Below are 15,492 nucleotides of genomic sequence, written 5' to 3' on the forward strand. Positions count from 1 at the left end.
TGGTAGCTAAGATGCCATTTCGCAGTGTCAGATGAGCTACAGCCGACCGCTCACCGTCTTTCCGAAGCTTTGCACTCAGCACAAAGCAGGAGGTACAGCGATAATACTGTACAGAAGGGTCCCTCGGGTTTGATGACTTGTAGGAAAATTCCAGCACGCACCCTGGCCATCGGCGACTGTCGTATTGCAGTACGGGCTTTCCGGACCTCTGCACGGATGGCACAAACCTTGGTTGGTTCAGATCCATAGCCACGAAACGACTGACGTGTGGACCAACGGAACACTAACAGCAGAGTGGACTGCAGATGCCGCTCAACCTTTTCAAGAGGTCATTGTGCGCGTCACCAAGTTCGTGCCATTGTTCTGGGATCGGTACACCGGTTGACCCATTTCATTTTCCCGAATCTCCCCAGGCAATACTTCTAGGAGAAACCCGTTCTGTTGTTTCCTTGAGGGGTCGATGTCTGAGGAGAAAGACTGTGGCGCGTCATCGTTTAATTTCAATATGATGCCGTGCGTTATGCTATTTGTAAGACGAAGTGCTAGTTTGTTAGAAAAAAAACTGCCTACATAAAAAGAACTGCACATTGTATGCAGGCAATAAATCGACTTGTTTTATTGAAATACACCCCCCCCCCCTTTTTTTTTTCTTAACATAGGAATTCGACTTTTCCGATTTATCCGACAAACTCCTTCCGGTGTTTTTTCTGAACAGATGGATTGACCCGGTAACCTCCGATGTCCTCCCTCTGAAATGTGGCGACGAAGGGCTTTCCCGCATCTCTTTCGTCCTTGTTTCCGAGGTCCACACATTTATTTTCCAACTTCATACCCGAACAGCGACAAAAATTCATCAAAAGGCTTGCTAATGGCCTCCCAGTCATAAAATATATGCGGCGCATTAATGTTGCGTGGGCTCAATAATTTTCTGCTTTGTTCCATAGTCATATCTCTGCACTGAATCACCCCACGTCATAGTCACGACTTACTGGTTGTTGTTCTATGCACTGACTTTACTTGAAATCTCCAAGATGATCAAGCGCTGTGTTCAATATCAATAAAGTCCCGAGCCCTATGTTATTTTTAATGCAATGACGACTTCTTATCCACTGTCACCATCTCACTCCAAGCGCCAGCCCCGGCATTTCAAATTTCTTATGGACTATAAAGACAGCATAGTAAATAAACGTGATAAGTGAATGACCAAGCTCGATGGATGACATGGCACGATGGATGACCTTGCACGGTGGATGAGGCGGCACGTTGGATGACCTGGCATGCCATCTAATCAGCTCAGAATGGATGAGGCAGCTCGATGGACAAAACGACACGGTGGATGAGGTGGCACGAAATTGGATGAGGCGGCACGGTGGATGAGATGGCACGTTGGATGAGGCGGCCACAAGCGCTTGAAAAGTCTCTGCACAACTGTAAGCGTGGGGGTGGCTCAGGGATGAACAATAGGGAAATTTTAGCAGATCAGAAGCGCGCTACGAAAACGACACGATAAAGGAATTAACTGTCGAATCAAATATCAGCAGCTTGAAAGGAACCGGGTGATTGGCTTATGTTTTTGGAACTGTTATCGTAAAGAAACCTTCCGATCTGCTAAAACTCCCTAATGCATGTTCGTTCAACAAGGACCGTAGGCGAAGCACAACGTCACCATGAAAGGACTGTGAAACGATTTTGTCTTGTTTTGACCGAATAGATGTTGCTGAGTGCACAAAGTTACACCTTCGGCAAGCGAATGGATTTCGCACAAGAGAATTTAAACCAAGTAGCGAAGGTAATATACAGCCCGGTGAGGGTGCAGACCTTCACTTGGGGGGGGGGGGGGGCTATACTGTTGAGGCCTTCTGCCAGCCAACGTTGGCGCAATGTTGCATTGTGATAGGCAGATCGATGTTTGGCAAGCCGTCAGCCAGGGTACAGATCCGTACCAAGAAGCGAGCTCGTTGGCCAAAGCACTTGCTAAGCACGGCTAGGTTGGCAAGCCAAGCTCTTGCCAAGCTTGGTACAATCTCTGTATGTCGCATTGGGGAGAGTGTAACGCGGCACGGTGTAGAAATGCATAAGTTCGACTTTCGGTGGACCAAGTGAATCTCTCAAACCAAAAGCAGTAAGAAACAGAGACGTTATCTGCATGGTGAGTTAATATGACAAGCAGTTCATCATTTCAGTGCATCGAACACCTCACCCTTCATTTTGACTAACAGGCGAACATGACTCTCGAATTTCTGGAAGCTCGCGAGACAATCTATAGTATTTGCTATTCCTCGGTAAAGAAATGCAACTGCTTTTCTTTGTGAGCTGTTTTGTCCTAGTGATCTCGGGCATCTTGCGAGCTTACATAATTCTCCTTCACTTTTTTTTTTTTTTTTCACTTTGAAACTCCGTGCATATATCCGTATAATTTTTTTGTATTTTAGAACACCGTGCTCACTGTCCGTTGTGGAGAATACGAGCGACAAACACGAATCATAAATCGTTACCATACGCCGCGAGACAATTGAGTATATGAACATGAGCGACGGCGCAGGAATGCTTTGCTCTGTATCTTGGCACAACCTTGGCACAACCTTGGCACAATCCAAGCTGGAGAGTGCTTGGCAAGTGATTGGCCAGGGTACAGATCCGTGTCAAGAAACAAGCTTGTTTGTTCGCCGAGGATGTACCAACCAAGGCCAGCCTAACTGTTGCCAAACTTGGCCCAACCTTTGTTGGCCTTTTGTCGGGCCAAGAAACCCCTTCCCCTCGCTACGCACAAAAAACTATGGAATCTGTATTCCTGCATGGCATGACAGCTATACGGCTGAGCAGTCTTCTTGAAATCTTAGTTCTTTTCGTATTGTATCGAGACAGCTGTCTTTAGGGGTAGATTTCACCCTATACGGTTTAGTAGGACCGCGACCCAACAATTTTTTTATTGAAACATAATTTGACGTAACTCACACAATGCGCTCACCCATCATAAATGCTGCTGAAGTGTCTGTACCTTGCGAAAAACTACGAGATGCTTCAGAAAGACCACAGTTGGCTCGAGTTGGCCGAGTATGATGTATAACTTGCAGAAACAATTGGAACTAGCTTCTCTCTAGAGGTGACTTGCTCCCACAGTCGTCGGACAACCACTCAAGGCCTGAGACTGAGCAATTATAAAAATAAGAAAAGAGGTTTCCGTCTAGAGTTGTCCATCGCGTTGCCTCATCATGTCTGAAAAGGGATCCCTTCCTTCCACCGATCACAACGCGGCTCTGACGGAACGAAGAAAGCGTGCTGTTGAGGAAACGGATATTGAATATTACACACCATGCTTACACCCGTTCTGTGCTTTTCAGAGCTACATAGCTGGTTCCTTAGAAGAAGCGGATACTCTTAGAGTTGCATTCGAAAAGTAAATGTAGCAGCGCTAACACTTTTGTACAACCACTAGTGTTTCACCTCATGCATTCACTAGAGTCGCCAGAATATGTTCTCATGTGCTGCAGCGCTTTCCGTCTCGCCTGTAGTGCCGTGCAGACTTCATCGCCCGTCGTGTCTCCAGATCCCGAAAGACTAAAAGGTGAGGACGGCAATCGTCTGTCCGCGAGCAGCTCGAAGTTGTGAAGGTTGCTGCAGATATGTTCAACTTGTCTCCGAGTGTCCCTGGAAGTATGATTAAACAGGTTCAGCAAGTCGGGTAAGTTTTGGAGCCTGAACAAAGTCACGGAGTCGTCGGTTGCGCCGGAACACTTCTCGATGTCCGCTACTAGGGCTGGGTGACCTGATCGCGAAACGGTGCTTACGCTGAAGATAATTTGCTTCTGCGCAAGCATTTCTTCCACAGCTCTTGGACGCCAGTGAAACAACTTGGAGATATTTCTTCCAGTGACATACGGCATTCCCTTCCAGATTATAACGTCCAAATTACCACATCGTTTGATCACCCATTCCGGGTCTCGTGACGGCTGTCTCAGGTCGTCAGCGTAGCCATTCTCGATGAGAACGTCTTCTACTGAATGTTCCTCGTCAGTCTTCCACAGACTCACCTTGACGCCTTCACTGTTCTGATCTACTATTTTACAACGTAGATGCGGGTACTTCACTAGACTAAGGAAGTGCAAAATGGCATCGTGTGTCCAGTTCATCGAACCGCGCGGTGCGATCCCTGCAAGTCCGGCTTTGATGCCTTGAATGGGCAGTTCCATGAAGCGGGGACAGATCTGCCTCAGCTGTTGCCTTTCAACCTGTGCAACTGCGCCATAATCGACGCACGAAATAATGACGTTGTTTTTGCCCTCTGACAACACTTCTGCGCGGAGCCACGACGGTGTGCCTTCGGTCACGTACTGCACGGCACATGGAAACCCGGCTGTTATGTCTTTCGTGCTTAAGGTATATGACGGCATAGTCGAGTAGAAGTTGTCCATGTCAGCAGTCAGTTTGGACAAGGCTTCTGTAGTACTTTCTCCGTCTATGAGAATATAAAATGCGTCCGGGCTGTAGACTTCGCCAATTTTGACGGGAAATCCTTGCGTCGTTGGAAGAGGCTGCATGTGGTATGTCCCCATTTCTTCCTCAGTGGTGTCAGACTCTATTAAAGTGGAGCTACTATAGTCTCCTTCAAGTTCTGAGCTTGGAGAGGTTACTTTGATCTTGAGGAGACACCTACGGTCGCTTAGTGTGTTTGCTGTTACGCAAGGACTGCTGCTGACCACAGCCAGAGTGAGATTCATTGGATTGCAGTTGTCACCAGAGAAATATGTGTGTGGACCGTACTCCGCTTCATATAGCTCTACGAGGTCTTGCACCAAGATGCCTTGTGGATGTCTGAGAAGAAGCCTTTCAACGGCCGACGCGACATCTGCCGGAAGACCAGACAACTTATGCTCTTCGTCATCACCTGTCAGATCCTTTACAATTTTCAAGACAAGGTCGCCCTCTGTGTCACAGCTGACTGAAACTCTCGGAATGCACGATATGATTTCACCAGCCAAATCTACCTGGTTCCAGTTTCTGCTACCGAAGTAGGGATGTTGCTCAACCTCACTCACATACAGCTTGGGCAAGAGCTTTATATTCAATCCTTCAGGATGACGCCTCAGCAGGCTTCTAATTCCTGCAACTACGTCAGACGGTACATCTTTTTCGTTTGCGGTTGTCGCTGCTGTGCCGGTCTTGCACCCAGAGCTCGTTTCTACGTGAACTCCACTTGCCCCTTCTGGTTCCCTCGGCTCAAATGGTGGGGCGTCAATATTCAACTGAACAAGTTTCGAATGCGCCGTCCTGGTACTCTTCGTTACCTCTGTGAATCCAGGATAGAATAACTGACGGCGTGAAGACGCTGTTCGAGGATTCCGAACTGGAAGAGTCCTACCAGGCGGCACCCACAAATCCTGCATCATATTCTTGTGTGTCGTACCGGTGATGGAGGGTATGGCATGTGTTGAACGTAGATATGTTGCACGACCACCGGCACAAAATGCTGCACTTTCACATGATGTATTTTCGACCTGTTGCTGTTCGTGATCGAGCTGTGTGCTAGCTTTATCGGGATACCTGAAGAAGAAGAAGAAAAATCGGAAATCATTGCATGCAAACTGTCATTTACGCTCAATGCAAGGAAGAAAAGCGTCAAGCATGGAAGCGTCAGGCTTTTTTGACATTGTGCATGCGTCAGGGGCGGATCGAGAATTTTCTAGAAGGGGGGGGGGGGGGCAGCTTTGGACAGCATGCTATACAACACCACCTAGATAGAGAAAGCCTGCGCACTCGACAACTAGGAGGCAGCCAATCAGGATCGTGCTTTCAGCAGTCGTAGCCATGGAGAGATGAACCGCCGTCGGTGCGAGTAGTGATTGAACGCCCCCGCTTACTAAATGGGAAAAGCTTCAGAATAAAGTGCAAGACGGTCCCATGTCTTTCTCAAAAGCGTGTTGCACTTTCTGTTTACAGATTTAAGTCTGCAGGTTCGAAGTTAGGTGCAATCATTTGCGAGTTCTTGAACACACCACTTGTCCGCACAACAGTGAATCGCAGTAGCATCGAATTCTGACTTTATATGTCCACGTAGCGAAGGAGGGAGAGGAGGCAATAAGCAGGCCTTCTCCATCTATGTGGCGTTTATGCTGTACCTAGGGTCAATAGTCAATTGAAGCTGCAAGTGAGGACAGATCTCTAGATCCGCTCGTATAGATCCCTCTAGATCCGCACCTGGTACACATTGCGGAACATCGCGCATTTCGTTACTTGGTGCGTGCTGACGTGATGGGACAGTAAAGACAAACGCATATGAAGGATCTCACCTCGAAGGTTGAAGCAGCCCCGTGAGAAATGCGTTTGGAATCCTCGTGCTCGAAGAAGGAACACTAGCGCCGCTAGTCCCGCACACCTGAAAGGATGAGGAAGAAATATACCATAGAGTTCCGGTACAGTTCCGGGTTTAGGGAGAGCTTATTTATTTATTTTTTGCGGTTGTGCCTCGTATGCACCAAATGCTCAAAACATGCAAACGCCCGTATGCACCGAAAAAAAGTTGGTGGTTTTGAGCGTTTGGTGGAAATGAGCAGGAGGGGAGAACCTGCTCATAAGCACCAAACGTCCAGAAAACCGAATGCTCATATGCACCGAAAGGCGAGCGACTACAAAGGCCGGTAGCAGATCGTATCCTCCAAACTCCCATTTCCACCGACGTCCCAATTCAACCAAATGCTCATTTCCTCCAAAATAATATTCGGAGGTTCTGGGCTTTCGGTTGATCTGGGCATGCGGGTGGCAGTGACCCATATCATCCAAATGATCTTTTCATCCAAGCGCCCAGAACCACCGAAAGCGGGATATTTCAAAGGACACGCGTCCACCGTTTAACAGGGAGAGGAGGAAGGGTGAGTGGTTCCCAAGTATGCGGGAATCTGATGTACAGCTCGAGGCAGAGTTAACTGGAAAGCCACTTCGACTGGCGGAGCTAAACTCGGGGAGAAAGCAACCCTAGCGGCTCTTACGAGAAATAAAGGCAAATAGTGTTCCGACTGTCCCACTGTTGCTGTGTTGCTGTGGAGGTCTAAGCCTTGCCATGAGCTATTAGTGGGTTTTAGTATACCGTTGATAAAGTTATCGTGCCTATCGGAACCAATCGCGAATGTGCGTGACTCCGAATCTTGTCCACTGATTGGTTCCGGTTGATATACGGTTCGACGCTGGCCACGTTATCAACGGTCTGTCTCTATTGACTCAGCATTGCCCTTAGCTATGGTTATCGTCGCGATGTTTGTTTGTGTTTTCGGTGATTATGTGAAGGTGTATGCCGGCTGATATCGCACGGATACGATGCCCTTATCTCATTGATACACGCAAAAGTGGTCGCGTTCGCTCAGTGTGGCATTTTCAGATTTGTGATAAAACAAACGAGGATGCACGGGGTCTAGTGGACAATTTATTGGGGTTGCTGCTCACCTTTGCTTGTATCAATGAGATAACAGCATCGTATCCGCGTGATATCGGCCAGCATACACCTTTACATAATCGTCTCAAACCCAAACAAGCATCGCGACGATAACCACCCTTGAGAATAATGCCGGTGCCAAGGCGGACACCCCCGCAGCATCATGGCGAGTGGTGGTCATTTGGTGGCCACTTTTTTTCTTTTTTTGCCAGATCCCTAGCAGTCAAGCGATCTTGCATGTTCGCGTGACACTTTCCGTGCGCCCGGAATTTCCCAGCTATTACCTTTTTCGTCCGGTCTCGAAACGATCGAGCAGCGGGTTGCCCAACTATATCCGGTGTCGTCAAATCCGCACTGCAACGGTGGCGAGTGCTCTCATTGGACGGTACGTCGAAGTTCACGTTATTTAGCAGACGACGGAACCCGAGGACAGGCGACCGCGATGGCCCTAGCGTGATCCAAGTGTACGAACTCTGCCCTGATTCAAAAGAGATGAGGCGAGCCTGATCCTGATCTTAAAACCGCCAGATCCCTGGAACTCATGTTCGGGTGGCAACTGTCACATGATCTAGCTCCGGAGCCGACCTAGCATTTTCCGAGCGCCAGGCAGTGTTGTAATTAAATGACCATCCGAATTCGCCATAAGTAGGACAGTGGAAACATTATTTCCCTTTATATCTCCTAAGCGCCGCTAGGGTGATTCTCTTCCCGATTCAGCGGTCGAAGTGGCGTTCCAGTTAACTCTGCTTCGAGCTGTACTTCCTTCAACTCGCCAGAGAGGGTCACGTGGGTTCCTGACTGCTGCTCATCCGGTGCTCGAAATGTTCTGTAGCGTGAAATATGTGGTCCGTTGATTTGCACAGCTTCCTTTGTTCCCCTGCTTACTAATAATTCTCCTTAGAGATGTAACATGTATGACTAATAAAATATGAGAGCTGATGCACGAGATCTATATTAAAGAAGCTTGATCGTAGTTGGATAGAAATGACACGACACTCGGTGTGTACAAATGAGGTCGCGTTCAAGAAGTGATCTGAATGGAGAGGTATCCCGAAAATGAATTTTATTGGTATGCACGTTGCTGACGGGAAAAGCACTATCTTCGGAAGATCATGGAAGTCCGCATCATGATTCACGGAAAAAGAGCATGGTGGGAGTGGTATGTTCTGTGGCTGGAAAATTTTGCGGGACGGCGGAAAACACTCAAACCTCAAGCGCCTTCAGAGGAGATCGACAGTTCAGAGGATATGTTGGTTTCATGCATTGATACTCTTTGCACGCTTTTTCTAGGGGTTGTTTCAGCCGGTTAATAGCGTGTTTTCTGAACGTCTGAACTGTATTAACAGAACGCATAAAAGAAAAGTAAAGGAGGAGGTCCTTTTTGTAACCTTCTTCGAGACCTGTGAAGTGGCTTGCTTTGCTTTGCTTTCCACTATGATGACCTACACAGTGCCTGCAGCTCGGTCACTCACATGAAAAATATCTCTCTGTTCGGATCGGATCATTTCTTGAACGCTATCGACATCAATAATACCTTTCCTTTGCAGACTTCACTTCTGACTCAGTTGCAGGATTGGATTCCCGCACACCCAAAAACCGCTCAGCCTTCCTCCTCTCCCTGACAAACAGAGGAATCGTTTCCTTTCAAGTATCCCGCTTTCGGTGGTTCTGGGCGCTCGGATGAAAAGAGCTTTTGGAGGATATGGGTCACCGCCACCCGCGTGCACAAATCAACCGAAAGCCCAGAACCTCCGAACATTTTTTCGGATGAAATGAGCTTTTGGTTGATTTGGGACGTCGGTGGAAATGGGCATTTGGAGGATATGAGGCCTAACCGTTCTTCGCAAGGTGGTTAATCAATGCGTCATAGTCTAGAGATATGATAATCATGTTTTCGGTTGACTATGAACTCAGAAAGCTTGACATCTCTCATGGTTGAGCGCAGGATATTCTTGATCGGTCAGTTTCATTGTGCTGAGGCTTCTTTCAGCATCAGCGACAGTAGCTGGTGTGGTCAGAAAGTAGAATCCTGACGCAAATGCAAGGATTCAGATATATCTCCTGGAAGCTTTCTTGTAGGCGTCTCTTTGTTTGGCGTCCTCTCTTTTTCTCAATGACACGAAACGATATTCCATTATAAGTTCGCTGGCATTGATGTCTACCATTTCTACTTCAAAATTTTTGCTGCGATTCTCCAGTTCAAGATCCCATTGACACTGCCCAAGTTGTTAGCGTTTTACAGAAATAACTTTTACCACTCCACGAGTTTGCCGACAAAAAAGAAGATATGGCCTGATCAGTGAGAATAAGAAAGAACTGAGATTTGAATTTTGGCTCTGCACAAAGACGACTCTTCCTTTTTTTCTTTTTTTTTTTCGCTTTTAGGAGAAGGTAGCAGATATTGCAGAACTGCTTCCTGATTTTGCCGCATTGTCTGTACTCCGCAAAATAAAGAGAGGAACAGAAAGAACAGACGCAATTTGTACAATACAAGCGGTGCAGCAAATGGAACCGCTTTTATGTTCCTCATTAAATGGCGTGCAGCATTTATTGTTCATTAAGATTAATGTTAATTTTAAAAAGCATCTCTTCGAATTTCGAACAAATGAGGAGTGCGAATGATAGCACTTGATTGGCTATGATCCGGTTCATCAGATGTCCACAACGACTCTCCTGTATTTTTGGGCGCACGGAACCGCGCGGGACCATTTCTTCCGCCACGCAACCAGGGACCAATTTTTCCGAGACTAACTTTTCCGGGACTATTTTTTTCCGAAAATCCATCCAACATGCTCTACACATTCTCGCTCCTATAGTTATTCTATCTTCGGTCTGGACGATGACTGGCTTGGTTCTTTGGATGATTGGTTTTCAACTCATTTCTGTTTGCCCACCGTTTCAGGCACGGGGCGTTGTTGGCCTCACAGAGGTGGGCAACGTCACGACTGACGGCCTGGGGGAATGAGCATCCTGGCCGACTTCTAAAGGAACTGTGCCGACATATGATACGGTTGAAAGACATTTCATCGGAGATCGAAACGGCAGCGGTCGTTTGATCGATTTTTTATTGGTTCACTTAAAGTGTTGAAAAAGAAAAAAAAAAGAAGAAAACAACAACAAAAAAACAACACCGGAGTTCTAAATGCCGTTATCCTAAGCAATATTTAACTGCGTGTAACTCGCTTGCTCGTAAACACATTCCTCATGCTAACCCACTTTTTCGTGTCCAAGAAGCGGTCCAAGGGCCCATGTCGTTCACTGTAGCCCGTTGGACAACCTGATAGGCTTTTCCGATCTGACACACAGTGACTATAAACATGCCATACATGTTAATCCCCCAACCCTTTGTCAAATAACAATTGATTTCAAGTACTAAATGTGTTATAGCCATCGAAGATGACGAAGTGCGCATCGAGCGCGTGGGGATTTGGCGCGTGGTTGCGAGCCAATAAACGATTTTTGCATGTGGTTGTTAACCGGACTGGTCGCTTGTCTTGTTCGCTCCTGCTAGGACTAAAACATGGTGTCAGAAAGTTCTAGAACATAACCACGCTTCCACAACGATGTCTCTCCCCGACGGCGACACACAAGAGCGTTCGACGTTTACGGCATCCTTGGCTACATTCAATGTAACGCCACCGGAACCTTTCACGTTCAAGACGCCGAATGACTGGCCCACTTGGAGGAAACGCTTTCTACGTTTCCGTGCTGCCTCTGGCCTCAACGACAAGGCTGAGTTAAGCCAAGTAGATGCACTGATCTACATTATGGGTGAGCAAGCGGAGGATATATACGCCACGCTGAAGCTTAGTCCCGAAGACGCACGCAAGTTCGACAAGGTGCTAGAAGCGTTCGATGCCTACTTCGTTCCGCGCCGCAACATCATCTTTGAACGTGCAAAGTTCAACACGAGAGTACAACAGGATGGGGAATCTGTGGAGGAATTCGTGACTGTCCTGCATTCAATGGCAGACTTATGCAACTATGGAGCGTTGCGCGAAGAACTGATTCGCGACAGACTGGTTGCAGGCCTTCGAGACAAGAAAGTTTCGGAACAACTACAGCTCGACTCTGAACTCACTCTACAAAAGGCTATCACAGCGGCTCGCCAGCGAGAAACTGTCCGGCTGCAGCAAGCTGAACTTCACAAAGGCAATGACGCTACAGTACATCGACTAACGACCCACAAAGTGTCACCGGGGTCCGATTCAAGGAGACTGGCAACCAGGAAGATTCACGCAGGCACAACCCGTCCTTCTTCAAAGTCAGCTTCCCAAAAGCTCTGCCGGTGGTGCGGCCGTGACAGGCACGCAAGACAGGACTGCCCAGCAAAAGACAAGATATGCTCCAAATGCAAGAAGAAGGGGCACTTCTCATCAGTTTGCCTTTCGGCTAAGCAGACCCAATCTGCCCCCGACGGAACTACTGCATTTCTAGGAGTTGTAGCTCATGGAGGAACGTCGAAATGGCAAGTCCCAGTCCTTGTTCAAGGAATACCGTTAACGTTTAAAGTTGACACAGGGGCTGACGAAACGGTTATACCAGAGAGCGCACTTCACGGGAATCCGGCTCGAACCTCCCAAACGTCGCCTGCGGGGTCCAGACGGCAAAATGCTGAAGGTCACCGGTATGACCTCTCTCCAGACAGTTTTTCAAGGACAAGAAAGCCAACAAGACATTTGCGTCTTGAAGGAACTTCCTACATGTTTGCTTGGTCAACCAGCCATAGACAGCCTCAAAGTCCTTCCGACAATACAAATGCTCTCGAAGGCATCCCCATTCGAGGAATATGCTACGGTCTTTCAGGGACTGGGAGTTCTACAAGGAGATTATGACATAAAGCTAGCTCCTGATGCTAGGCCCTTTGCCCTTTCATCTCCACGGAGAGTACCATTGCCCCTATACCAAAAAACCAAAGAGGAACTTCAACGTATGGAGAAGCTAGGAGTCATAACGCCAGTCATGGAACCGACAGCCTGGTGTGCGCCAATGGTAACCGTCCCAAAGAAGTCAGGAGGAATTAGACTTTGCATTGATTTCACTCAGCTCAACCGCTACGTACTGCGTGAATTTCATCCTATCCCTTCTGTCGAACATTCACTCGCAATGCTAAAAAATGCAAAGGTCTTCAGTAAACTCGACGCAAACTCGGGTTTTTGGCAGATACCGCTGAGCGAACAAAGCAAACACTTGACGACGTTCATAACTCCGTTTGGGCGATATTCCTTCAACAGACTTCCATTCGGGATATCGTCCGCGCCAGAACACTTCCAAAAACGAGTGGCAACGCTGCTGAAGGACCTCCACGGAGTTTTGTGTCACATGGATGACATACTCATTTGGGGAGCAAATCAAATCGAACATGACCATCACTTGGAAGCTGTAATGACACGCATCCAAGAAGCAGGGATGTCGCTCAACAAGGACAAATGCATATTCAGTGTTTCACAAGTGACCTTTCTAGGTCACATCGTCGACGGCTCAGGCATTCGGCCTGACGAAGAAAAGGTGAACGCCATTCTCAAAATGACTCCCCCTACGGACAAGACGGGCCTCAGGCGGCTACTTGGGATGGCAACGTACCTTACACGCTTTGTACCCAAGGTAGCAGAACTTTTACAGCCACTATCGTGTATGTTAAGCTGCAAGCAGGAATTTGTGTGGGGCGCACCACAACAAGAGGCGTTTCAGAAATGGAAACAAATCCTCTCTACAAGCCCTGTCCTCGGCATCTACGACCCAGCCAAAGAGACGGTCGTCACCGCGGACGCATCTTCCTTCGGCCTCGGAGCTGTCCTGCGACAAAAACAAGACGACGGGAAATACCAAGTCATCGCCTACGCCTCCAGAATTCTCACTGATGTCGAGCGTCGTTATGCTCAAATAGAAAAGGAGGGTTTGGCACTGCTTTGGGCGAGTGAGAAATTCCGAGACTACCTGATCGGGAAAAAGTTTCTTCTCGAGACCGACCACAAGCCCCTGGTGAGCCTGTTCTCGACAAAACAGCTTGATGACTTGACGCCGAGGTTACAGCGCATGCGGATGCGTCTCATGCGATATACCTACGAAATAACGTACGTGCCAGGAAAAGACCTTCTAGCGGCAGACGCCCTGTCCCGTACACCTCTCCGGAAAACGGACGGCACAGACCTTACAGAGGAGATCGAGTGTTTCGTCCACTATGTTGAGACTCACCTTCCAGGGACAGCGAGAAGTCTACTTGACATACAGCAAGAACAGGAGAAGGACGAGACGTGTCAGCATATCATCAGGTTCACCAGACACGGGTGGCCTACTCGACGGGATCTCGGGCAAGACCTTAAACCCTTTTGGCTAGCACGGCACCAGCTGGCAGTAGCCGATAGTCTGCTAATGCATGGAACGCAGATTGTCATTCCCAAGACCTGTCAACAGATTCTCCAGCTTTTGCACGAGGGCCACTTCGGCTTGGAAAAATGCACCACACGAGCTAAACATGCTGTTTGGTGGCCAAGTATCAACGACGACATCGCACAAACGGTGAAGAACTGTCACGAATGCCTGCAACTAAAGACAAACAGGAAGCTACCCCTCATTACAACGGACTTCCCAGACAGGCCCTGGCAGAAAATAGCTATGGACTTGTTCCATTGCCAGGGATCGTGGTGGCTCATTGTAGTTGACTATTACTCGCGGTACCCAGAGCTAGTCCGGCTACATTCATTGTCCAGCGAAGCCATCGTGAATCACTGCAAATCCATATTTGCACGACATGGAATCCCCGAAGTTGTGATAAGCGACAACGGTCCGCAGTTTTCGCAGAGCAGCAGCTCCCCTTTCGCCCGATTTTCAACGGAGTATGGCTTTCGACATGTTACATCCAGCCCAGGCTATCCGCAAAGCAATGGACTTGCCGAGGCGGCAGTGAAGATCGTTAAAATGTCTATGAAGAAGACAAAAGATCCGTACAAGTCGCTGCTAGCATATCGGGCTTCACCCTTGAAAAATGGCTATAGCCCAGCGGAACTTCTAATGGGACGACGGTTGCGCACGAACGTACCTGTCGCGCAGTTACAGCTTGTACCGTACACCCCTGACTACAAGAAAGTGGCAGCCTTCGAAACTAAAAACAAGAGGGACGAAGAGAGGCACTACAATAGGAGACACGGGGTGCGGGAGCTACCTCCACTTGGAGTCGGCACAGATGTTTGGGTAATAGATCTGCAACGGAAAGGCGTTGTCCAGGGACAGACTCCGCAACCCAGGTCCTATTCAGTCTCCACAGAGCAGGGAGAAGTCAGAAGGAACAGGACGCATCTAGTTCCTCTCCCAGGCCAACCAGAGCCCAGTACATCGACAGCGAGCGCTCCGCAAAGCAGCCACCTCGAAACGGACACTTCAACCGACGTACCGACAGACCAACAGTGCACCGACACGACCCACTGGCACACAAAAAGAGGGCGTTGCGTCATCCCTCCAAAAAAGTATCAAGCTTGATCTTTATTTGACTTTGACTTTGACTTGACTTGACTTTATCTGCAAAAGGAGGGGGATGTGTTATAGCCATCTAAGATGACGAAGTGCGCATCGAGCGCGTGGGGATTTGGCGCGTGGTTGCGAGCCAATAAACGATTTTTGCATGTGGTTGTTAACCGGACTGGTCGCTTGTCTTGTTCGCTCCTGCTAGGACTAAAACACTAAACATATTTGGCAAATCAATTAAAAAAATAATGACATTTTTCGATGATTTACTCCTGTTGAATGTGGATAAATTTTATCAATGTATTATTGTTTGTAATCAATTGACCATTGTATAGGAGAAAGAACAGTTTTAGTTTATTTACTTTTAGCCTATGTGCAGGTGAATCTAAATTTAGTTCTTGCAACAGACATGTAACCGAAGAAGTCCTTCGAAACCTAGACAAGATAAGCAGGGCAGCAGATCTACTGTACTTTCTCGATTTTTTCGGATAGCGTGCATGTGTAGTGACCCCAGATTGCACATGCATGCACGAAACGAGTTTGAACTAAGGTTTTATATGCTGTTAACTTAACATCTTTCGTTGTGCCATGGCGAAATTTCCTTCTTA

General features: G+C 47.9%; 2 protein-coding genes across 2 annotated transcripts; one reads left to right on the top strand and one right to left on the bottom strand.

Annotated features, from left to right (window-relative positions):
* Positions 1-2,906: 2,906 nt before the first annotated feature.
* On the bottom strand, positions 2,907-7,018 carry LOC135396142 (uncharacterized). The gene is made up of 4 exons (XM_064627177.1): positions 6,984-7,018; positions 6,288-6,373; positions 3,445-5,541; positions 2,907-3,279 (listed from the first exon to the last, which is right to left on the bottom strand). The coding sequence occupies exons 3-4, from the start codon at positions 5,385-5,387 to the stop codon at positions 3,087-3,089; spliced, it is 2,136 nt and encodes a 711-aa protein (XP_064483247.1). The 5' UTR covers positions 5,388-5,541; positions 6,288-6,373; positions 6,984-7,018; the 3' UTR covers positions 2,907-3,086.
* Positions 7,019-10,986: 3,968 nt separating this feature from the next.
* Positions 10,987-14,899, top strand: LOC135395903 (uncharacterized protein K02A2.6-like). The gene is made up of 2 exons (XM_064626991.1): positions 10,987-11,865; positions 11,936-14,899. The coding sequence occupies exons 1-2, from the start codon at positions 10,987-10,989 to the stop codon at positions 14,897-14,899; spliced, it is 3,843 nt and encodes a 1,280-aa protein (XP_064483061.1).
* The last annotated feature ends 593 nt before the right edge of the window (positions 14,900-15,492 follow it).

This window comes from Ornithodoros turicata, chromosome 5 (genome assembly GCF_037126465.1).
Source record: "Ornithodoros turicata isolate Travis chromosome 5, ASM3712646v1, whole genome shotgun sequence".
Taxonomy (NCBI): Eukaryota; Metazoa; Arthropoda; class Arachnida; order Ixodida; family Argasidae; genus Ornithodoros; species Ornithodoros turicata.